This window comes from Artibeus jamaicensis, unplaced genomic scaffold, assembly GCF_021234435.1.
Source record: "Artibeus jamaicensis isolate MK-2021 breed Jamaican fruit bat unplaced genomic scaffold, CSHL_Jam_final contig_685, whole genome shotgun sequence".
NCBI classification, from domain to species: Eukaryota; Metazoa; Chordata; class Mammalia; order Chiroptera; family Phyllostomidae; genus Artibeus; species Artibeus jamaicensis.
In genome coordinates, this window is record NW_026521924.1 from 25,333,883 (window position 1) to 25,360,079 (window position 26,197).

At 41.6% G+C, this 26,197-nt stretch overlaps 1 protein-coding gene across 1 annotated transcript in view; it reads left to right on the forward strand.

Annotated features, from left to right (window-relative positions):
* Positions 1-26,197, forward strand: part of STK4 (serine/threonine kinase 4) — an 89,695-nt gene that overhangs the window by 27,330 nt on the left and 36,168 nt on the right. The window contains exon 10 of the mRNA XM_037164420.2: positions 22,337-22,494. Within this exon, the coding sequence (XP_037020315.2) occupies positions 22,337-22,494 (158 nt within the window). The remainder of the gene's footprint in view (positions 1-22,336; positions 22,495-26,197) is intronic.

Below are 26,197 nucleotides of genomic sequence, written 5' to 3' on the forward strand. Positions count from 1 at the left end.
GCCTGGGTTGCAGGCCAGGCCCCCAGTACGGGACACGTGAGAGGCAACTACACATTGATGTTCTCTCCCACTCTTTATCCCTCCCTTCCCCTTGCTCTAAAAAATAAATAAATAAATAAATAAATAATAAAAGGACAGCAACAAAAGAGCTAGAGAGAAATAAACCAAATATCAGAAGTAGACTTCCGCCAAGATGGAGGCACAGGTGGATTTGCCGTACTTTCTCGCACAACCAAGTTTAGAAACAACTAAATATTAGCAACAGAAAACACAGCCAGAACACAGAAAATTGAACTTTTTGGAAGTCCGTTAACAACAAATTCTTCAGCCTGACCGGTAAGGGGCGAAACCAGCAGCTGGTGAAGCGGGGTTGCACGGGAGGACTCAGTCAGACGGACTCAGGCGCACGGAATCCAGGCGCGGGGTTGGACCTAGTGAGCGACCGAGCGAGCGACCAGGCGAGAGGCAGCGGGACAGCAGGGCTGCGTGTTGACTGTGGTCCCGCATTTGTGCGCGGTGGACAGGCAAGAGAGTGGGCGGTGGGACCGGGCCCAGCGGCTTAGCGGCAGTGAAGGGCGCCGCCATTTCCCTGCTCTGACCCCACCTCCACATACAGCGTCATAACCCAGCGACTCTGAGTGGCCCGGCCCAGGTGAACCACCTAAGCCTCTGCTCCTCATCCAGCAGTACGAAACAGCAGAGGGGGTCGCCATTTCCCCGCTCTGACCACGCCCCCACATATAGCGTCACAACCCAGCGACCTGAGAGTCCAAGGCGCCGCTTCTCACACTTAAAGGGCGCAAACAGACCAAAAATGGCTCAAGAAGATCTCAAAGCCCCAGAGCCTATAGATCTAAGCGATGAAGAAATAGCAAAACTCTTAGACGCACAGTTTAAAACATTGGTGATCAGGATCCTCACAGAACTGGTTGATTATAGCCACAAATTAGACAAATATATGAAGGTGAAACTAATTGAAATGAATGGAATTGCTCAGGACACCAATAGCGATGAAAAGGAAACTGGGACTCAAATCAATGGAGTGGACCAGAAGAAAGCAAATAATGGCCAAACAGAAAAGAGTGAAGAAGCAAGAATTCAAAGAAATGAGGAGAGTCTTAGGAACCTCCAGGACATCTTTAAATGCTCCAACATCCGAATTATAGGGGTACCAGAAGGGGGGAAAGGAACAGCCACCAGTGGAAAACTTATTTGAACAAATAATAAAGGAGAATTTCCCCAATCTGGCAAAGGAAATAGACTTCCAGGAAATCCAGGAAGCTCAGAGAGTCCCAAAGAAGTTGGACCCGAGAAGGAACACACCAAGGCACATCATAATTATATTAGCCAAAATTAAAATGAAGGAGAGAATCCTAGAAGCAGCAAGAGCTAAGGGGACAGTCTCCTACAAAGGAGTCCCCATCAGACTGTCAGCAGATTTCTCAAAAGAGACCTTACAGGCAAGAAGGGGCTGGAAAGAGGTATTCCAAGTCATGAAATCCAAAGACCAACAACCAAGATTGCTCTATCCAGCAAAACTTTCATTTAAAATGGAAGGACAGATAAAGTGCTTCTCAGATAAGATCAAATTCAAGGAGTTCATCATCACCAAGCCCTTATTGTATGAAACGTTAAAGGGACTTACCTAAGAAAAAGAAGTTAAAGAAACATGAACAGTGAAAGGACAACAAACTCACAGTTATTAACAACCACACCTAAAACAAAAGCAAACTAAAAGGACAGCTAGATCAGGAGTGGAAACCTAGAAATGAAGATCTCAAGGAGGGTTAGCAACAGGGGAGTGGGAGGAGGAGAAGGGGGGAGAAGGTATAGAAAATAAGTAGCATAGACAGTAGATAGAAAATAGATGGGGGGGAGGGTAAGAATAGTATGGGAAATATAGAATCTAAAGGACTTGAGACACATGGTCATAAACTAAAGGGGGAATAATGGTGGGGATGGGGGGGTAGGGTGGAGGGGAATGAAAGGGGGAATAGAACAACCGTAACAGCATAATCAATAAAAAAAATTAAATAAATAAATAAATAAATAGGAAAAAAAACAAATATCAGAAGTAGCTCTAATGGCTGACAGCATTATAGATATTTAAATTTATTTTCTAGCATTTATCAGAAAACAAAAATCCCACCAAAAACACTGCTGGTGTTATGGGGCATCCTGTAAATTAGGACTTTAAACTATGTGTTGCCTTAAGAATCCTTTTTTTCTTTCCTTCTCTCACTGCTTTTTGTGGCCTAAAAATGGATATTTACAAAGCGACATTTGTCACTCCCTGCTAGTCTCTTTAAGTTCATGTCTCACTGCGCTGTTTAGGACATGTTCCATCCCCTAAACTCAGGGCTGAAGCACCCTAGGTAAACTGTGCCTGGGGCTCTATAAACTACCAAGTGAATGCTTTGAACTAAATTTAGTTCTCTTGTTTTTTAAGTAGTTCATGTAATTTGTTAGGAAGGTTTGTTTTGCAGTAATTCTTTTCTTTTTTTTTTTAAGTCACCCATGTGATTTATTAGGAAGGTTTGTTATTCAGTAACAAGCTGCTGACCTCTAGTCTTTTGCTTCTGAGTGCCATATCTTTGTTTGAATGAATTATGCAGATGATTATAATCACCGTGCAATATATCGAGGCTGATCCATAAACGTGTGCCTCCACATGTCATGGAAAATCTGCCTTTTTTATTTAAAGAATTAATTTTGCTCCAAATGTAATTGTCGTATTTTAAGTGCTAATTAATTCAGTGGGTTGTTTGTTCAGCTTCTGAGCTTGGCTACTTTTAGCATACCTAATGAGAAACATGCATCCTTTATTATAGTCATGATGAAGAAACATTTAAAAACCTAACCAAGCCCTGGCTGGTGTAGCTCAGTGGATTGAGGGCAGGCTGTGAACCAAAGGGTTGCCGTTCAATTCCCAGTCGGGGCACATGCCTGGGTTGCAGGCCGGGTCCCTAGTGGGGGCCATGTGAGAGGCAACCACACATTGATGTTTCTCTCCCTCTCTTTCTCCTTCTCTTCCCCTCTAAAAATAAAAATAAGAAAAAAAAAAAAAAAAAAACAACCTCACCAGTCACAGCTGAGTGGTATTCAGTACATTCAGTTCACAAACAGTCTGCCTCAGGTCTCACAGTGTGCTTTTGGGGTCACAGGTTTGATAGGTTCACCACTCACTCGGAGACCTTCACCCCTTAGTGTTTTCAGGTTATTTAAACTTCTCACTGTGGAAAACTACAGCATGAACGTGTGCACAGAATAGAATCACGACTCCTGTGGACCTGTCTCCCAGTTCCAAAAATGGTGAACTCACTGCCCATCGTATTTCAGTTCCCCCTCTCCCTCCAAGGAAAGAAACAAGCTGAAACAACTTAGGGCAAACCTCAGGCATCGTATCCTTGCCTCAGAATTAATTTTTAAACATTTAAAGGAGACTCTTAGACTTAAGTCTGACTCAGATGCTATCTGTGTTGCATTGGATAATTCCCTTTCCTTGTAGGGCCTCTGTGCCCTAATCAGTAAAATTAAAGAATTATTTTTATTTAAAAAAATTTTTATGACTGCCGGGGACTTCCGCCAAGATGGAGGCATAGGTGGATAAGCCGTGCCTTCTCACACAACCAAGTTTAGAGACAACTAAATATTAGCAACAGAAAACACAGCCAGAACACAGAAAATTGAACTTTTCGGAAGTCCGTTAACAACAAATTCTTCAGCCTGACCGGTAAGGGGCAAAACCAGCAGCTGGTGAAGCGGGGTTGCACCGGAGGACTCGGTCAGACGGACTCAGGCGTGCAAAATCCAGACCCGCAGAATCCAGGTGCAGGGTTGGACCTAGGGAGCAACCGAGCAAGTGACCAAGCGAGCCACCAGGCGAGCCACCGCGGGGGAAACAGCGAGGGAGCAGTGCTGCGGGTTGGGGTTGACTGTGGTCACGCATTTGTGCGCGGTGGACAGGCGAGGGAGTGGGCAATTGCACCGGGACCCAGCGGGTCCCGCGGCAAGTGGCAGGGAGGGCGCCGCCATTTCCCTGCTCTGACCCCACCTCCACATACAGCGTCATAACCCAGCGACTCTGAGTGGCCTGGCCCAGGTGAACCACCTAAGGCACTGATCCTCACCCAGCTGTGAGAAACAGCAGAGGGGGCCGACATTTCCCCACTCTGACCACGCCCCCACATATAGCGTCACAACCAGCGACCTGGGAGTGCAAGGCTCCACTCCTCGCAGTTAAAGAGCGCCGAACAGACCAAAAATGGCTCAAGAAGATCTCAAAGCCCCAGAGCCTATAAATCTAAGCGATGAAGAAATAGCAAAACTCTCAGACGCACAGTTTAAAACATTGGTGATCAGGATCCTCACAGAACTGGTTGATTATAGCCACAAATTAGAGAAACATATGAAGGTGAAACTAATTGAAATGAATAGAATTGCACAGGAAACCAATAGTGATGAAAAGGAAACTGGGATTCAAATCAATGGAGTGGACCAGAAGAAAGCAAATAATGGCCAAACAGAAAAGAGTGAAGAAGCAAGAATTCAAAGAAATGAGGAGAGTCTTAGAAACTTCCAGGACATCTTTAAACGCTCCAACATCCAAATTATAGGGGTACCGGAAGGGGGAAAGGAACAGCCACCAGTGGAAAACTTATTTGAACAAATAATAAAGGAGAATTTCCCCAGTTTGGCAAAGGAAATAGACTTCCAGGAAATCCAGGAAGCTCAGAGAGTCCCAAAGAAGTTGGACCCGAGAAGGAACACACCAAGGCACATCATAATTACATTAGCCAAGATTAAAATAAAGGAGAGAATCCTAGAAGCAGCAAGAGCTAAGGGGACAGTCACCTACAAAGGAGTTCCCATCAGACTGTCAGCAGATTTCTCAAAAGAGACCTTACAGGCAAGAAGGGGCTGGAAAGAGGTATTCCAAGTCATGAAATCCAAAGACCTACAACCGAGATTACTCTATCCAGCAAAACTTTCATTTAGAATGGAAGGACAGATAAAGTGCTTCTCAGATAAGATCAAATTCAAGGAGTTCATCATCACCAAGCCCTTATTGTATGAAATGTTAAATGACTTATCTAAGAAAAAGAAGTTAAAGAAACATGAACAGTGAAAGGACAACAAACTCACAGTTATTAACAACCACACCTAAAACAAAAGCAAACTAAAAGGAAAGCTAGATCAGGAGTGGAAACCTAGAAATGAAGATCTCAAGGAGGGTTAGCAACAGGGGAGTGGGAGGAGGAGAAGGGGGGAGAAGGTACAGAAAATAAGTAGCATAGACAGTAGATAGAAAATAGATGGGGGGGGCAAGAATAGTATGGGAAATATAGAATCTAAAGGACTTGAGACACGTGGTCATAAACTAAAGGGGGGGTAATGGTGGGGATGGGGGGTAGGGTGGAGGGGAATGAAGGGGGGGAATAGAACAACTGTAATGGCATAATCAATAAAAAATAAATAAATTTAAAAAAAAGAATTTTCCTTGTCCCTTATAGCTGTAATAGTCCAAACATTTATAAAAAACCATATAACTCAAGACTAATACTATCCATGAAATTATTCAAATACTTCTGGAAATTTTTCCAGGGAATGCAAAAAGAAGGAACACTTTATATGTAGATGGTTCTTGCAGAGGTATTTATAATAGTGGAAAATTAGGAACAACCAAAATGCCCAGCAATGGATAAATGATTAAAAGACACTGTTAAGTGCGCTAAATATTAAAAAGGACTATACAACAACATGAAAAATGCATATGCTTATAGGTGTAAAATAGTCAGAAAACAGTATCTAGACATATTACTACAGTAGAGGAGCTATACAGACATAAAGTCAAGAATAGGAGTTCTTCATTGAAGTAAGGGAGAACTACTTTCTTTTTTTAACAGTACATTAATATTGGTATGATATTGTTGACATAATAATTTTTAATACAAGTGAGGGTAGAGGTAAATGAAATATCTTTAAATATTTATTTAAAGCTTTTATTTATTTATTTTTAGATAGAGTAGAAAGAAGAAAGAGAAATATCAGTGTATGGTTGCCTCTCACGTGCCCCCCACTGGGGACCTGGCCCTCAACCCAGGCATGTGCCCTGACTGGGAACTGAACCAGCAACCGTTTGGTTTGCAGGCTGGCACTCAGTCCACTGAACCACACCAGCCAGGGCAACAAATAAACTTTTTAAAAAATCTATAAAATATAGTCAGTTGTCAACATGTATCCAAAAATTCAGAGAAGTTCCTAAACAGAAATTACTAATGCAAGAATCTTTTTGTTTTCATGTTAAAGTTTCTTTAAAATTATAAACTAAAATTGCATTCTATGAAACCAATGCAAATGGCTGTCATGGTATGTGTGTCTTAAGTTTTATAAAGGATAGCAGTTATAATTTTAATTTTCAAGTATTAAACATTTCACAGAAGTTCAAAAAAGACACTAGTTGAAAGCTATTTTCACACATTTTAACTGATCAAAACTTCAGGTCTCTACAGGGTGGGGGAAAAGTAGGTTTACAACTGTGAGTGCATAAAATACAGAATTTATTCTTGTGTTATTATCTATGAATTATTGTATTACTTTTCATACGAACAACGGTAAATCTACTTCTGCTGAGCCCTGCATTGTACTGCCCCTCAGCCGAGCCCCCGTATTAAGTCGCTGAGGGACGGGACCGGGGCTGGTGTTGCAGGTCCCATGCGGGCGAGCCTCGGCCCACCTGAACACAGCTGTCCTTGCTGGTCATTTGAATAACTAGCTGCCGTACATGTTTCCCCAGGATTTCCAGAAGCCAAGGGTGGATGATTTCCAGAGGGGGCCTGCCTCTGTTGATAGGTCAGTGAAGTTGTTACATGAGGGAGCGTGTTTCTGTTGTGTGTATCTGGGTCTACAGTAGAGAATCATCAGATTGCAGTTGGAGGGAGGAGATTAGAGGAGGTGAGATTCCATTGCTTTGTGAGACACCTCCAGGACACTTGTAAGAACCGTAGAGTTAAATTGTGGTCCGCACCACTTGGAAAACACATGTCTGGGTAAAATATCAGTTCGGAAATGTTGAAAGGCTTCTGCTTTTTGTTTATGTAAGTGGGTTTTTTTGATACCAGCTGTAGAAGAACTTTCTTTAACCCCCAAGAACAGAAGGACTTATTCCTAAGGTGACAAGGAGAGGTTCTGTCAGTGTTACGATTGTTGTATTTCCTTTGGCCAGCAGAGGGAGCTCTGTCATAGGTTATGAGTTAACATTGTGTTCCCTAATCTCCCTTCTATGGTAGAATTGATTCAAGATTAAGACCATTATTTATTTTTAAATCTATTTTAAGTAAGCACAGCAACACTAAGGCAATATCTTTATTTTATTTAGGCAGGAGTTTTGATACCTCATACTTGGCCAAGTTCAAATAAAACTGAAGTCAGCCAAAACCTGTCAAATAAAATTTCCCAGATTTCTCAGAATTCTTAACCAGAATTGATATGCTCTTTCTACATTGTGGTACCATGCATATAGTTTTGAAACTATCATCAGCTAAAATGACCCTAACCACGTAATTAAATAAATTTTAAAAATGAAACTTTAGATTCTTGTGCAGAACTGACTTGGGGCAAGTTATTTTATATATCAAAATAAATATTAATAAAAACAGCTTATAGCTTTTGTTGCCTAGCCTCTTTGGTTTCCATCTGATTCTCCACATTTGCCTACACAAGAGTCTAATGTTTTCTTTGGAAATAGCCTCCCCCCGCTTTTTTTTTTTTACCAGTTTGTGGAAGTTCTTTATTTTTGTCAGTTATATGCATTATAAATATTTCCTCTCAGCTTGTGACTTGTACTTTTAATTTTGCAAGGTCTTTTCTCAGTAACTTTCATTTTCATGAAGTCACACTTGTGTCAATTTTCTTTTACAGTTTGCTTTCTGTGCCTTCTCTAAGAAATTCTTTGCTACCCAGATGTTTGAAAAAGTCTCAGATGTTTTTTCTATTAAGTTGTAAAGTTTTACTTTTGTCATTAAGACTTTATTTAATTAATATGTCAGAAACGTGTTTTTGTGCACGGTAGGAGCTGTAGTTACTTACTTTTATTCTCTCCATCTGAAACACTTTTCGCCCTCCATGTAGGCTCTTGGTCCTGCTGTCTCCTCAGGCCTCCTCCCACCTTCTGTCTAAAACAGATTTCCTTTCCCACGGTTCACTACTTGAAATTTAGATCATTATTCTTCCCCATAATTTTTAGCAACAGTGTATCAAATTTCATAAAATAGCACTGGGATTTTTGACTGAATTGCATTGACTACATAGATTAATTAGGTAGATTTGCTGTCTTTGTGATGTTAATCCTTTCTGCTCTTGAACATAGTTTATCTTTTCATCTGTTTGGCTTATTTCTTCTATCCTTAGAAAGCTTTGTGATTTTATCCACACAAACGTTTTAGCTTTGTTAAATTGATTTATTTTGGATTGTTTTATTCAGGGTTTTCTGGAGGTATTTTTTTAAGACAGTCTTACTGTGTGCGAATTATAATCTGAGATTTTCCTTTTCATCTTTGTACTCACACATTTTTCAGTGTTACCAAGACTTCCCACTGTGGTTTTAAATAGTAAAGGTGATGGTGGGAGTTCCTCACCTAAAAGAAAATTCTCCCAGTATTTTTACCATTAAGCCTGACTTTGCAGCAGGATTTGGTATAGATACCCACCCATGATCAGGTAAAGAAGCTCTTACTTATTTCTAGTTTAAGAGATTTCATTTTTCAATCAAAATTGATGTTAAATTTTATTGTTTTTTGAGTTGAACCCTTACCTGTTTAATTTCCCTTCTTACTAATGCACTCAGTTCCTCTAAGTTCTGTGTTAGCCGCACCCCGTAAGTTTTGTACATGGTACATTATAAATCTTTTTCCCAACTTACGGGGCTTTGTGCTTTTTTACATATTTACATTTCTTCTTTAACCCATGAATTATTCAGAAGTGCTTTTTAAAAACCACTTATTTTTGCATTTCAGTTTCAGAGAATTGCGGTTAGAGAATGTGGTCTGTGTGGCATCATTTCCCTGGTGTTTTGTTGGGACACTTGTGTCCCAACATGTCACTAGGACTGTTTCTGGTACTGGCATTACACATTATCAAGACACCGTGTGATGATGAACAGATGGGTTTTACAAGTTGGCTAGCCAATGTGTTGGAGGGACATTTTTAGAAATCTGTCTCAATTTGGGATAGTGTACAAATTGAAAGAGTTGCACTTAAGAGTTTCCTAATAAAATGATATTTTGAGGTGGTTGTTTTTACTAACTGATTCAGGTATTATTTCTTTCATTAATATTGATAGAAGTATGTGCTTCAAAAAATCAAGCATGTTTAGAAATGTGTTAGTATCTCTATATGTCATTCAGAGTATTATATTGGGTACAGAATACTATTAGTGCTGTAAAAAATAAGGAAATTTTATAGATATCATCTCCTGTGTGTTTTATGTTAAATTATATATGGGTTTTGTTGGCATGTCTTAATATGCAGAAAAATAGTTTTAAAAGAATTTCTCCTATGTTTTATTGATCATTATCAAACAGGTCATTGATATTTAGGAGCTAAAATGACAGCTTCTAGTTCTGGATCAGAAGGTATAGAAGGAATCCAGGCTTGAAGCATATCTTTTAGTTAAAGAGCATATGCTTTAATAATACTGTATGTATAAAGTATATCGGAAAGCCAAAAAAAAGATTTTTGTAGAGGCAGCAATAACAAAAAAGTCTTGAAGCATCTGGATAGCTCGATGCACGTAGATTTCTAGTTTAGCAGTTAAATGCCGTGGCCTCTGATGAGGAGATGTCAGGCCACAGGATGGCCGCTTAAAATCATGTGTACCCCGTCCACTAAAGATTGGACACATAGTTCTCCCTCCCAGGGCTCGTTGGCTATGTGATTACCTTCTTGTCCTTACCGCATTCCCAAGAGAGCGGTGCCTCGCAGTTAGTCTCCCTCCTGGCTCCGGGCCATGAGGCCAAGGGGTGACTGAATTAAAAGGTGGTTTCCAGGGACTCACAGCCTTTCAGTGAACTAAGGGGAGTGAATAGATGGTTTCCTTTAAAACTTGCACTTCGTCCATACATTTCTAGTTCTTATTCCAGAGCCATTGCTGCATGAATCTCTTTGAAATAGTATCTGAAAGCGTCGTGGTGTAATTAGGTTATCGCAGCTCGGAGCCTGTTTTAGGTGGGTCACTGGAAGGTGTTGTGCGGTAAAAACGCCCTACGTCGGCGGTCCCCCAGAAAGGCCCGGGCCCACAAAGACGCCTGTTGTTGCTGTGAGTTTCCTCGTGTGAAACCATAGTCCAGGCTGTGGTGGGAGCGCTTGCACTTCACCATTGTCCATCACACACTAGTGTCGGGGCTGCAGGGGATGGGGATTCTTGACTCCCGGCCTAGCTTCTTTCCGCCTGCAGTCGTCTGGAGGGGCCATCGGAACACTGCCTCCCGTGTGTGCTATCTGTCTCATTCTCTGAGCCTCAGACAATAGCATTTGCAAGGACCGTAAGTAGAACATAAAGGACTGCAGGTATCTTAACACCGCTTTTACCACAATAGTCCTACTGTCCGGGGTCTGACCCCCATGACCTTTAAAACTGTCATCAGAGAATATTAAGTGGTCGTATATCCTTGCCACTCACAGTCAGCAGCATCTGAGAGTTCCAGATAGTGCAGTTATGCCTACCAAAGCTAAAACTTAAAATTCCAGTTTTGTTAGAATCCCATCTCTGGGTAAGAGCAAGAGAAAGAAAAAAGAGGGACTGGAAAGAACAGTCATTTGTGGAATCAGTAATTTGATTTGAAACTTGGCTCAGAGTCTCAGGGGCTGAGTCAGATGCGGCCAGCTTCCTTTCTTTGAGTCCCAAGTTTTCTACCCTGAAAAAATGGGACATAAAAGACCCTCCTTTTCAGGATTGTGAGGACAGTATAAAATAGTCCATGGAAAATACTGAGTTAGCGGCGGCGTTTTCATTGGACCTAAAATCTCCTCGCACCAGGGCTGCTGCTTTCCAGCAGCCTGACTCCCTTTCCCGCACTAGTGAGCTGGTAGCTTTTACTCCTGGTGTCGGGGGCGTTCTGTCGGGCCCAGCTCTGCATCTGAGCACCGCCATGAGAGTGGTCCATCTAACGGCAGGTCACTCGTCGGCTTTAGTGATGTGTTTAAAGCAGAAACTGTGCTGAGGAGAGAGGGAAAGAGAGATTGTGTGTGCGTGTTTCACATTCCTCGTCAGTGAGATGGTAGACGTCCTAAGGATCTGTTAAACAGCTCAAAATACAAGATGGCGGACTTTAAAGACAGCTAGAGTTGGATCTTCAAGAGCCTGCCTTTGTAGTTTCAAACTCTTATCTTGATGCTGTGGAATGTGTGACCGCCCGGAATTTTTCCCATTCCTGAGAGATAGTCTCTGCGGCTCCCTGGGCACGTGCCAAAGCTCCCTCCTGGGTGAGACCGACAATGGAAGAGCAGGTCTCGTGGTTCTCAGACTTTTCTCACAGTCGCACAAATAGTTCAAGGCCGCCGTGCCAGAGTGCAGACTAGATCCTCATTTGTGCCCAGTTTTTCTAATTGTGTCCAGATGCAGAGCCCACTTTTATCTTTGGAAACCATTAACATTCTTGATTCTTTTGGGATGAGCCAAAAAGCGCAGACTCTTGGTGCCTGAAAATTCATTCAGAATGCCCTGCCAGACCACATGTTAGGGTATGGAAGTTCCAGATCTCGGTGCAACTGGAGTGAAAGGCCCCAGACCTGTATTCGGGGGGCAGTAATGGGCCCCGAGTCATTTAAAGGCGAGCCAAGAGAGGACAGTATATGATAGTAACGAAGGGCAAAGGAAAACGAGGCCCAAAAGATATGCTTGGGTCCTTATGCCTAAGAGGCAGGTAAATCTATTTCAGTCGGTCAGGGAAATGTACTTGTCTGTTGCTCCCAGGGGTGTCCAAGCCACAGCCCGCGGGCCACATGTGGCCCAGGATGGCTGTGAATGCGACCCAACACAAAATCGTAAATTTACTTAAAACCCTTTTTTTGCTCATCAGTTTCCGTTAGTGTTTGTGTATGTAGTATGTGGCCCAGAGACGCCACAAGGTCGGACACCCCTGTGAGCTGTTTTGACCTGCTTACTCCTCTTGTTCAGCTGGAAGTGGAGGTGCATTTTGATAAACTTAAATGTATGTATAAACAGAAAGTAGTTGATTATCTAAAGTGTTCTAAAAAATATTGCTTGACCCAGTATTTGTTAATAATAATAATGTCATACCAACCAAGAAGTACTTATTAGGTGGTCACCGTGTGCGGCTTCTAGGTGGTCATGAACGTGCTGGCTCACCAGGCTTAGAGAACGGGAGCACCGCTGCCTGGAAGTCAGGTCAGTTTACAGAGAGGCACGGACCCAAACTGGTTAACTGGTCATTTCAGTTGGGCTCCAGGGGTTTTATAACTTACAATTCCAGTCATTCTTAGTGGCTCCAAAGGAACAGTATAGCCACACACTGAAGCTCGAAGAATAACTTGGGTAATTAAGCGAGTTAATACGTGCAGGTTCCCAGTAACAACACCAAAACCAAAACCCACAGGCACATCATAAATGTTCTATGGAAAAACTAAAGAAAAGCAAGCTTACGATAAGGCATATTATCCCAAGGAAGAAGAAAGGTTTTGAGGGATTACTCAAGTTCTTCTCTGGCAGATATTCTTGTGTGGAACTGAGGAGGAAATGAAGGCTCTGGGCAGTGTTCTAGTTTAAACAGAATTAATTACTAGTAAGGCAGAAAAAGAGTTACTTTTGGAGCAGTTAAGGAGAGAGTGGGTTGGCCATTGCAGTTCACTTAGTGACAGTCCTAAAAATGAATGTTTGAAGGGGAAGGGCATAGAGTTCAATGCCTAAGAGATGGTCATTCGAAGGAAGAGATGGGCTTCAGACTTCGGCCAAGCCCCTTCCCAGTTATGGTGGCCTTGGCCTTATGTTACAGCTCGTATAAATCCAGAAATTAAAGAAATAGAAAAGAAATAAGGTCCTGCTATTTGTAAGTGAGTTATTGACATATAATTTGCATACCATAGAATTCACTCATTTTTGAGTGTGCAATTCTGTGATTTAGCACTCCAGAAGTTGTTACCGAGGACTGTTTTTACAGAACTGCCATTGTTTCTAACTTAGGATTTCGTCTAACATGAAGAGAATGTACTTCCACTCATTTCCCCCACTGTGCCAACAGGAAGTCTTAAGTAAACATACATCTTCACCATCATGAGGTTGCTGAAGTGGTGTCCAGAATTTTCTGTTAGGTCAGTGCATATATGGAGATACACGGCATTAAGAGGGTTTTAAATGGTTACTCGGTGAATTGCATGCAGAATGACTGCACCCAATCTTGACATCATGATATGGGCAAATAGGCACTGTAAAATAAACCAAAAACCACAGTCTATCTTATACTTTTGTAAACAGCGTTTCGTAGGTAACTTTTTAGTTTTCCCAAAAGGCTGATATGGTGCAATATTTTGATTTCACCCATGTTAATTTTGAGTTGGCAGAGGTAACCTAACCAACTACCATTATATTTGGTACTAAGGGATAGACACTTCAATAAACTTACTGAAATGCAAAAAAAACGCCCAAAAGTTAAAAAAATAAATACAATTCAGTGGTTTTTTAGTGTATTTATAGAGTTGCACAACCATCGCCATAATCCAGTTTTTAGAATTTTACTATTTTAAAATTGAGACACCATCCACACATCATGAAACTCCCCATGTTAAGTTACAGTTCTGTGGATTCCAGCATATTAACAGGGCTGCGCAACTCCAACCGCCGCCGAATGCCAGACATTCTAATCGCCCCCCGAAGAAACCACAGCCCCCGCGGCAGTCACCTCTGACTCCCCGCTGCCCTCTTTCCGAACAGCCGGTAATCGGCTTCCTGCCCCCCTGGGCTGGCCTGTTCTGAGCGTTTTATATAAAAGGGGTCGTGCAAAGCATGGCCTTTGTGTCTGGCTTCTTTCATCAGTTTAACGTTTTCCAGGTTTACCTGTTTTGTAGCGTACATACATCAGCGCATTGTTGCTTTTTGTGACCGAATAATATTCCACTGTCTGGATATAGCCTGTTTTGTTTGCAGTCTAATTTTTGGACATTTTGATCACTCCCCAAAGAAACCACATCCTATAGCAGTCACTCGCCATCCTGCCTACTCACCCAACCCTGTAGCCCCAGGCAACCACTAACCTGTCTCTACAGACCTGCTTATCTGAACGTTTCATAGAAATAGTTGTAGAAAACCGTTGGTGGTCTGTTGTGACTGGCTTCTTTCATTTAACACAATGTTTTTGAGGTTTGTCCATGCTGTACCATGAATTGGTATTTCATTCCATTTCATTGCTGAATGATACTCCACATACACTGTGTTTTATTTATTTATTCATCAGTTGATGGACACCTGGGTCCTTCTGCTCTTACCTAGCATTTTTTCAAAGGAAAGTAAATATAAGGTACAGTTGCTTATGAATTCACCCCATTGTCCGTGGACCGAGACAGATCGTCCATTTAGCCAGCCAGCCAGATGCTGTTTACAAAGAGAAAGGGGCCAGTCCTAGTACAGGAATTCATGCATTTCCTCTATCAGATAAAAGAATCAGAGCAAGACACTGCTGTTCTCAAAGTTTGACTTTTCTGCTCTGCCTATGGCTTCAGGTTTCTGGCATTGTCATTCAACTGAACGTCTTCATTTCTTGAGATACACCTGAAAAAAAAGGCCCCAGCTCACATTGGAACAAAAAGCCCATCAGGCCGCAGAAGCCCTGGGGAGCGCGTTGCCTTTAATCCACCTGGAATGATTCTCCTAGGCTTTCATCACCGACAGGCTGTGGTCCAGCACCCTGGAGCATCGAGCTCCAAAGTGCCGAAAGAACACTTCGGAGATGGGGTTACTGGGAAAATTCCATTCCCTGCTCTCTCTGCACTCAACTTAATGGCCGCTCTGACATGTGAAGAATTTTCATTCTGTTTTTAGAGAGTCTGCAATATGAGATGCAGCGAACCAGACTTAGCCTAATAGTCAGGGTTTGCGTTCCCTCCTTCATGGTAACTAGCCCTGAAATCTTTGGCAAATTTCTCACCTATAAGGTGCAAATAATAATATGGGGCCTCAAAGACTCAAGCATTTAATGAAATAGCCCCTTGTCTGGCACTTGGTAAGTGCACATGTTCTTCCCTCGTACTTATTTACATGGTGGTCGTGAAATTGGGATAAGAACGTCATGTGAAAGTACCTAGTAAAAAGCTGGAAACTTAGAAGGCATGCATTACACGTAAGTCGAATATGAACTTGGGTTCCCAAAGAATGGAACCCTTTTTGTGCACAGAGCCGTGTGTGTGAATGAGGGAAAGGTAGACCCTGTGAGTTAGTTTTTGCTGCATCACCTCAAAACCTAGAGGTCAGCTGGTGCATAGCAGCTGGTGCTGGCCGACCCAGGAAGACCTCCGCTGAGACATCTGTTGACCAAGGCTTCTTCTCCCCACATGGTATTTCAGCATCTGCCAGCCCCCCCCCCCGTTTATTTGCCTGGTAGTAGGACACAGCACTTTTCACATAGTTGCCATCTCAGTGGCCAAAGCAAGTCACCTTGGCCAGGCCCTGAGTCGTTGTGGGAGGGCACTACAAAGGGCAGAGACACCAGGAGGAAAGGATTGTGTCCACTTTTGCAAACAACATACCTTAGTACTGATTGTGACAGTAATGCGGATCTGTTTCCTGAGAATTATTATCAGTCTGTCAGAGTCAGACTGAAGCAGGTGGCACAATCTGACGGCGTTTTTAAAGATCTGTTAGTCACAGCGGGAGTAATCTCTCCTCCGTGGAAATTTAACCTATCAGTGAAGCACTCAGCTGAAAAAGACTGAGAATGGTTGGTGATCTAACTGCAAAAATATTGGAAGTCTCTAACTGAGTTGGGAAGGGCTGTTGTCCTTAAACAAGAGAACTCAGATGGGAAGGGGGCAAATGCCCTCATTTCCTCATGTAAACAGTGATAGAAATGAGACAAAAGGTTATACTTTGGCTTAACAGACATTCCTTTGCTTTTTATGCTGTTTTAGAATTAGACCACAGAAAAGGCACTTTTAGTGTTTCACCCCTGTTTTAGAGACTGGGTTTCTCAAACCCACCAGTTTTACGTCCTAAGGGAATGAATGAAGCACCATGGAAGTACATGGCACTAATTATACAGTTTGCATTGTTAGATATTGTGCTTTCTTAAAAAAAATGCCTATGGTTTTTGTAACATTTCCATAGGGAAACATATTTTAAATTGCCTATAATTTCTCTCCAGAAGTTGTCATTTTTATGGATGAACTCATAGCAGTCATTATTCTGTGCACATAGAAGGATGGGTGGATGAACAGACACGAGATGACAGAAGTCATGAGGAGAGGTTGGTGGATGATACACGCAACTTACTCTCCAACATTAAGTGCGTGTTTTCTAAGAAAGGAGACATTCTGTTTGTGTGTTTTCTAAGAAAGAAGATACTCTCTCTTGCTGCCATTGTACAGTTGTCAAGTAGTGATTCTTCTAAAGAAGAACTTTTCCCCTTCTCTCCCCGATGTTCTTTCAAATTATTTCTCTGAGCTCTTGGATTCTTTTTATGCAGAGTCCTGTTTTTGATGCTCAGTGTCCCAGAATGTACCAGTGGAGTCCCTCAAGGTGGCTCCTCTATCCTGTTGATAAGTCCCCATTAGGTTTTGAGTATTTGCTTGCCTTTTTTTTTTTTTCAATGTATGGTTGCCTTCTGTGCGTCCCCTGCTGGGAACTGGCCTGCAGGGAACCGGCCTGCAACCCAGGCATGTGCCCTGACTGGGAATCGAACCGCGATTGTGTGGTTCGCAGGCCCGGGCTCAATCCACTGAGCTACACCAGCCAAGGCCTGCTTGCCTTTTTTTTTTTTTTGCCATAAAAAGATGCGCAGGCCCACTTTGTACTTTTCGTGCCCTTGACCTGGAATTAGCTCTTTCTCTTAAGAAGCCTCAGTTCCTTTGATTGGGGAACAGTATTTAGAGACCCAGATCTGAGCCTTTGGTGTGCTCCTTGGTGACGGGGTGTTATTCCTTTAAAGCCTTTAATGAAAACAGCTCAGAATATATTTCTCCAGTACATTATGTACATGATAGTTCCTGTGAATCCTTACCTTTCGGTAGAACACAGAGTCTTCTGTACCTTCCCCTGTTCCATGTTTTGGTGTTTAGATATCGCCAGGACCTCCTCGGTAGCGCTCCTGCTCTCCCCCTGCCGCAGGGTGGGGCAGCGCATGTCCCCACACCCCAGCCAACAAACAGAGCGGTCAAGCTTTCGAATTTTTGCCCATCTGAAATGTAAACACTTGCATCTCTTAAGTAGTTTTGTTTCTTTGGTTACCTGTGAACCTAAGCTTTTTTTTTTCAGGTTTAAGGGCTAATTGGGTATCTGTGTACATACTGTCTTTTCATGTCTTCAGCCCTTTTTCTCTTCTCTTGGTCTTCTCTTCCTTGATTTTCAGGATTCTTTATGTATTTTAGGAGCTTATCTGCCTCATATATATAAAGAACTCCTAAATTTTCTTAAAAATAAAATTTTTAAAAATTACGGTATTTGCGGTAAATGTTTTCTTCCAGTTCACTATTTATCTTGGCTTATTGTGCGTGTGTGCTTATTAATTTTAAAAATGTGTGTTTTCTTCACACAAAAGGTTTTCATCCATCCCTTTTTTATTGCATCTGGGTCTTTGCCATAGTTTGAAAGCCTTTTCCACACCCAGGTCTTAAATGGATTCACACATGCTTTCTTCCAGTACTTATGGTTTTCATTTTGACAACGAGAGCTCCCTCCTTCTGGAGTTCTCCTAGTGTAAGGTATGAGGCGTGGCTCCAGTTTAATCTTTTTCCGAACAGCTCTCCAGTTGTTTGGGTGCCCATCCGGGCCTTCTCTATTGTTTCCAGACTTCCTGTTCTGTTCAGCTGATCGAGGCATCTAGTGTCTTGTGTCAAAGACACTGCATTCCTCACATGTCAGCAGTTGCTGGGCTCAGGGAGGCTCTCTAAACACACTCCCCGTCCCTGGGTCGGACCACGTGTAGGCCTGCTGCAGGGTCAGTGGGCCCGGGGAAGGGCGCCGATCGGAAGGACTCAGCTTCCTGGTTTGTTAGCAAGTCCCAAACACCCCCATTTTCCCAAGTTTTATTTTGCTGTGGTTCCTTCAGAACTATGCGATGAAATAATACCTTAAATTTAGCTTACACATTAAACCGTAAGCTCTGAAAGACAAAATGCCCATTCAATACAGTTGTCAACTGGTCTTAGCAACTCTTGTGTGTAATTCCTGATAATGGAGTAGGCAACCAACAGTGAAGTGAGCCACTGGCCACAGCTGGAAGTGGGCAAATCTGGGGTTGGCTGCTGTTAAATTTAGCAACGGAGATAGTACAATGACAAATGTCTGCGTGGCAGCTGGGCTGCTGGCGTGAAACTGGACAAGGCCGGGTCAGGAGATTAGATTGCAGGGATCGGGTGCCAGGGGACAGACCCTTGCTGTTCCTTATCTCCTAGTCCCTTCCCCATCTCCTGCCCCTTCTTTTTTATGTAAATGTGAATTTATTGAAATGCTATTTGGATATCACAGAACCATGCTCAGAAATAGGATGAAACCAAAGTAATCTTTTTTTTTAATTTCCTTTTTCAATTACAGTTTACATTCAGTATTATTTTGTATTAGTTTGAGGTTTACAGCATAGTGTTTAGTCATTTATATAACCGAAGAAGTTCTCTCCCCAAATATTTCTAGTACCCCCTGGCACCATGCGTAGCCCACCCATTTCTTAAGCCTCTGAACCGTCTGTCTTTTTCTCTGGTTTCTGGAAGAAGGGCCATACGGACCTACAGGGTCATGGAAAGCACCAAAAAAAGCTATACTTTCCAGTATTAGACCCCTGAGCACAAGCCAAAGCCACTTCAACCTGTGAAATAGGTCCGATGAGCTGGTTTTTCGGTCATGCCAGGTGAAATTACTCTTTTTGCTATATCGCTGCTAGTCGTAACTAGTAGCTGCCATCTCCTGCTCTCGTATGGTAACTGCTCGTTACCTACCCGCCCTGCTGCGTGACTGCTGATGCTTTTCTGGGGGACGGTTCGAGGTCCGGCCTGAGAGTGTCCTTCTGAGCTCTCCAGCTCAAAGAATTCTCCCATCTTCTGGGCCCACGCAACTTGTGTGATCACTGCTGTCTATTCCTACTTAACCTGTACTGTCTTTTTTTAAGAAATGTTTAAAAGACCTACGTACGGTGTCAGGTGGGCGCTAGATTTATCGAGGTACCACTTCGTATATTAAACAAATGTCTAATCACTGGGCGTGTACCTGAAACTAGTATAATATTTTATGTAACCTGTAATTGAAGAATTAAAAAGTTATTTAAAGTAAAAAGAAAAATGTTTAAAAGAAGCAATAAAATCACCTATGATCCTACTATCAGAGACAAATCCTATTAACATTTTTGTATATTTTTTCAGTCATTTTATTTTTTCTATGTATATTATTTTATAGAATTTATATCATACTGTGTATATAACATATTACATTTCCCCCCTTAACTTTATCCTAATGTCATTTGTAAATGGTATTTTATTTTTTTAATTGTATTTTATTGATTATGCTATCACAGTTGTCCACTTTTCCCCCCACGGCTCCCCTCCACCCACCACCCCACACTCCCTCAGCCAACCCCTGCACCATTGTTCACGTCCATGGGCCGTGTGTACAAGTTCTTTGCCTACTCCATTTCCTATACTGTACTTTACATCCAGGTGGCTGTTCTATAACTACCTGTTTGTACTTCTCAATCCCCTCACCTCTTCACCCATTCCTTCACATCCCCCTCCCATCTGACAACCATTAAAATGCTCTCCATATCCATGATTCTGTCTCTGTTGTTTGCTTAGTTTGTTTTCATAGATTCAGTTGTTGATAGATAAGTATTTATTACCATTTTATTGTTCATAGTTTTGATCTTTTTCTTAAGTCTCTAACGTGTAATAATGTAATAATGGTTTGGTGATGATGAGCTCCTTTAGTTTTTTCTTGTCTGAGAAGCTCTTTATCTGCCCTTTGGTTCTAAGTGATATCTTTGCTGGGTGATAATCTTGGCTATAGGTCCCTGCTTTTCATGATTTTTTAATATTTCTTGCTAATCCCTTCTTGCCTGCAAAGTTTCTTTTGAGGAATCAGCTGACAGTGCTATGGGAACTCCCCTGTAGGTAACTAACTGCTTTTTTCTTGCTGCTTTTAAGATTCTGTCTTTGTCTTTAACCTTTGGCATTTTAATTATGATGTGTCTTGGAATGGGCCTCTTTGCGACTGTCTTATTTGGAACTCTCTGAGCTATGTGGGCTTGGATGTCTATTTCCTTCACCAAATTAGGGAAGTTTTCTTTCATTATTTTTTCAAATAGATTTCTAACTTCTTGCTCTTTCTATTCTCCTTCTGACACCCCTATGATTCGAATGTTGGACCTCTTGAAGTTGTCCCAGAGTCTGCTTACACTATCCTGGCTTTTTTGGATTCTTTTTTTTTCCTTGTTGCTCTAATTGGTTGTTTTTTCCTTCAAATGTTCCAAATTATTGATTTGATTCTTGGCTTCATTCATTCTACTGTTGTTTCCCTATAAATTGTTCCTTATTTTAATTAGTGTATCCTTCATTTCTGACTGGATTTTTTTATGCTGTTGAGGTCCTCACTAAGTTCCTTGTGCATTCTTACAACTTGTGTTTTGAACTCTGTATCTGATAGATTGCTTATCTCCATTTTGTTCTTTTTCTGGAGTTTTGTTCTGTTCTATCATTTGGGCCATGTGTCTTTGTCTGCTCGTTTTGGCAGCCTCCCTGTGTTTGTTTCTATGTATTGGGTAGAGCTGCTGTGACTCCCTGTCCTGGTAGCATAGCCTAATGTAGTAGGTGTCCTATAGAGTCCAGTGGCACAGCCTCCCCTATCAACCAAGCTGGGTACTCGAGGTATACCCTTCATGTGGGCTAAGTACACCCTCCTCTTGTACTTGAGCCTTGGTTGCTATTAGCAGGTCAATGGGAGGGACTTACCCAGACCAGTCAGCTTCAAGGATTGGTTGTGATGTAAATGGTATTTTAAAATCGTATTACATTTCAGCCACTGTGGAAAGCAGTATGGAGATACCTCAAAAAATTCAAAATGGGTCTGCCTTTTGAACCAGCAATCCCACTTCTGGGAATATATCCAAAGAAACCCATAACACTAATTCAGAAGAACATAAGCAGCCCTACATTTATTGCAGTGTTACTTAAAATTGCCAAGATATGAAAGCAGCCCAAGTGTCCATCAGGAATTGAGTGGATAAAACAACTATGGGACATTTAAACAATGGAATACTACTCAGTTATAAAAAAGAAGAAAGTTTTACTCTTTGTGACATTGTGGATGGACCTGGAGAACACTATGCTAAGTGAAATAAGCCAGTCAGAGAATGACAAATACCATATGGTTGCATTCGTATGTGGAATCTAATGAACCAACTGAACCAACAAGGAAAATGGGGACAGACTCATAGATGGAGAACAGGATGACAGCTAGTGGCGGGGGAAGGGGAAGGGAGGGATTGAGCAAAAAGGGAAGAGAACTCATGGACATGGACAACAGTGTGGTAATTGCTTCGGTGAGGGGGTGTAAGGGGCTAAGTGGTAATGGAGTAAAATTCAATAAAGGTTAAAATTATATACTGTCTCATAGAGTAGATTTGATTTACTCATTTTATGCATATTTTCCCATTAATCCAGCTGAGATTATCGAGAGAAGTCACTCTACTGAATCATACTAAACACCCCTTCCCTACTGCAGTGACTGTAGAGAATATTGTGTATGTAAATGATTAGTAAATATTTTGTTTGCTCTTCTATTTGCAGTCTAATATTACAGGACCTGTTTGCTGTAGGAGATCCAAAAAGTACTCTTTGCCCCTTACTGGGAGTCACTGTATCACCCTAGTCTTTCCCCTTAGAGAAGGCTCCCTGAGGAAACCTTTGCATGTATTTTAGGTGGGCTGTGAATCCTCTGAAATTGTATGAGATGTATTTTCAGAGAGTATTTGTACCCTTTTTTATAGTTTTCATTAGATTTTTGAAGAAGTCCTCATCCAACAAAAGGCCACAGATCCAGAGGCTGTCCCCCACCTGGATGGAGATAGATCTATTTATTACACTTATCTGAAATCTAAGATGTATTTCACCTTTTATTTTTTCTGATTTTCAGGAAGGGATGAGACCATGCAGCCTGCAAAACCATCTTTCCTTGAATACTTTGAACAAAAAGAGAAGGAGAATCAGATCAACAGCTTTGGCAAGAGTGCCCCGGGCCCACTGAAGAACTCTTCAGACTGGAAAGTGCCCCAGGACGGAGACTATGAGTTTGTAAGTAGTGCCGCAACTAAATGGCCGTGTCTGCTGAGAAAGCTACTTGAAACATCCCACCTCCAGTCCTGTCCTCTCACAGAGAGTGCCTGGGTGTTTCCCGTGTGGTCCAGGTCTCCTTGAACCCCGCCCAGAAGCCGCTCCTGGGCCAAGGGCCTCATGGATTTGACACAGCATTTCGACTGACGCTTGAGCAGTTCTGGTTCTCCCAATGAATGGCATCTTTTTCACTTTAAAAATCCTTTATTCACTTGCCATTTTCCTTGTGTTGAGTTTGACGTGGTTAATGGAAAAAGAAATATTTGGTCATCAGCTGCAAACACACTGTAAGAGTTTGTTGGAGACTGTGAGTTTGCCCTTCAGAATTAGGCTGGAGGGTGTTGAAAGCTGTTCTGCAGTGTCGTTGTTGTTTTGCTCAGCATTATCCTAATTGCAGGGTCTCCGAGAGGGTCATTCTGAATTCTGGCGAGGATGAATATTCAGTTGTTCCACAGTTTCTAATGAAAAACTGGGCGTGTCGTTTCCTCTCTGCTGTGGAACATTCTCTCTCTGGGCCACAGACACTTGTTAGTGTTCACAGAGATTTAATGAGCAGAGGCAATAAAACATTTGGAAAGAAAAAGTAAGCTAAGGAATGTGCATTCCTTTTCTGAATAATTTTAGAGAAGGAGCTTCTGTTTAGGAGTATTTAATTTTTATATTCTTTTAAAAAATGTACATTCTTAAATTCTATTATAATTTTTTATTGATTATAACGCCTTAGTTCAGGCGTTATATTTGGATTCTGAGAGAGAGGCCTTTCCAGTTCTGGTTTTCCACTATCCTACTGACTGGCTTAGAGGAAGTGATGTCATTCTTCCATAACATAATTTCTGCTTTGTAGAGCGGGGCAATGTCATCGTTATACAGCTAATGATAGAGATCTTTTGAGGACCAGAAATAGCTCCCTTGGGGCTATTTAACTGGTTAGTCACTGAACCCATGTTAGAATTCAAGTTTAATTTGTTTTAGCATCTATTTGTTCATTCATTCGTTTATTCATCATCATCAGTTACTACTATCCATTTGTTCACTCATTTATTTATTAGTTTTCTGAGTGCCTGTGTGAGCTGGACACTTTTCTGGGAATTTAGTAATGACTAGAACAGCTGAAAATTCATCTCTCATGGAGGTTTCATTCGAGAAGAGGGACAATAAGGAATAAAATATTTACTGGGTCAGATAGTGGTAGAAACTATAAAACAGGAAAGGGAGAGTGGTCGGGTAGGGGCATAAGGAGAAAGAGAGAGAGAGAGAGAGAGGTGGGGAGGAAGCAGGTGTGGGGGAGAGAGAACGGAATAGCAACTTAAAATAACGAGTTAAGGAGTTTGTAGGGCCTCACCCCCAGCACAGTGGGTCGGAATCTCTGGACACAGATAGTGCTCAGTAATCTTTTCTAACCTGCTTATAATGATTCTAACCCACCACAGTCATGTAGGTTTCTTCTTTTCAATTAGGTGCTGTAGAAATCCAGAGATAAGGATGTATTTATGGTATATTAATGTTTGCATGATTTTAAAAGTTTCTTTTTACTCCCCCCTTGAGTCTCCTATACTCCTGTTGGAGGTATCAGATAAGGAGAATGCACATTTGTAAATGACATCTGGCAAAGCAAGAGCCAGTCCACTGAGTGAGGAAAGTACTCTGAGTGATCTCAGGAAGTATAAAGAAGGGTGTGCATCAGACCAGCCGACACGTTCCCCTTGGCGGTCTCTCACAGAGACTTCCTGCCTTCCCGATAGGCAGCATTTAATTACGGAAAAGATGTTCTCTTTCTTCCTGTGAAGGCAGTTGCTATTTTGAAATAGACTTTTTGCCCAAAATGGCAAATAGAGAGTAATTTAATCAGGAGTGCAGGATGTAATGCTAACAGAAATCTTTATATTTTCACATGAAACTCAATACTTGTTGCATTTCTAAAACAGAATTGCCTCACTTGCCAAGTTGAAAATGCAACATAGATTTCCTTTAATGTTTGGTATTTATAGTGATTAAAGGTAAATAAGAGGTGCTTGAGAACACAGTATTTTCTAAAACCAGTATTTTATATTCTATCAACAGATTGCATTCTTGGAAATGAGTGCTACTTTTGTGAGAATTTGGACCCTCCCATTTTGCCATTTCCAAAGCCACAAAAAGCTGTAAATTTGAATGTACTTTGACTCTTGTATGTTCCAAAAACACACTGTACGGTTTTAGCCTGCGGTGGTGGGGGGGCTGAGAGCGATAAGGCAGACAAACAAGCTTTGTGCTCTACGGAGCTGAAGCGTGGGGAGCGAAGCAGGCTTTGAGTCAGGTCACGTATCAGTTCGGGTAATAGTAACTTAAAGAAAAAAAGCACAGTGGAGAGAGAGCGTGAGAGAAGGCCTTGCAGAGGAATGAGAGTTTGGCTAAGACCTGAACGAAGAGGGAGCAAAGGCGCGGGAGGAAGGTGGAGGGACCAGCAAGCACAGCAAAGACTCTGAAGCCGGGCGTGTGGGTGCAGGTGAGGGACGTCCCTGTGGCCGCAGCAGAGCAGCGCACAGGGTAGCAGTTCACACGCAGACGCGTCGGCAATCACCGTCCATGTGAGTGCGTTAAAATCTCCTGGTGAAAGGCAGAGACTCTGGATGAAAATAGCTGTCAAAATCCAGCTAAATACTGTTCATAAGAGGAATAAAATACCACTGAATACTTACAACAGAGGAATGGGGAAGATACACTACGCAAATACTAAAAAAAGTAGGTGAAACAATCTTAATGTAAAATGAAATAGAATCCAGGAAAAACAAATATTGTGTTGGAAGAGAGGTATATATTGCTAAAAGGCATATTTGACCCAGTTTTTATCCAAAAACTGATGGAAATATGAAGAAATAGTAATGAGAAAACTGTCATAGTTGAAGACTTAAATATTCTTCTCAAAAAGTGAACTTTCAGTTAGACAAAAACAAGACTAATAGAATTAACAAGGTTGAACACTTTTCAAACATTCATGAATATTTTAAAATATGTGTCTTAAGGTTCTTAAGCAATCTCAACACAGAAATCATACAAACCACATTCACTGACAGTTATACAATAAAATTAGAAATTAGCAGTAATACAAAGTAGCCAGAGTTGCTTTATCCATCTAAATATCTCTAAGTATATCTCTAAATAATTCTTGCTTTAAAGATAAAATCAAAGTAGAAATTTTAAATCTATTTAGAAGTGAATTATAAAACTAAAATTCTGATCCCAATAATTCTGACCTGTGGGATGCAGCAAAAATGGTATTCAGAGGAAGATTTGTAGCCTTAAATGTACTCTATTTTTAGAATACAACAAAAGTCGTAATTAAGATAAAAGAGGATAGGGCCCTGGCTGGTGTAGCTCAGCGGATTGAGCTCGCGCCTGTGAACCAGAGGATTGTGGTTCGATTCCCAGTCAGGTCACATGCCTGGGTTGCAGGCCAGTTCCCAGCAGGGGACTCATGAGAGGCAACCATACATTGATATTTCTCTCCCTCTCTCCTTTCCTTCCCCTCTAAAGATAAATAAATAAAATCTTTTAAAAAAAGATAAAAGCAGAATTTAGTGAAATAGAAAACAAAAAATTAATCAATGGAACCAAAAGTTTGTTCTTTGAAAGGACTTGCCTGACATTTAGCAGATTTGATCACCTTCATAAAGGAAGGTACCAA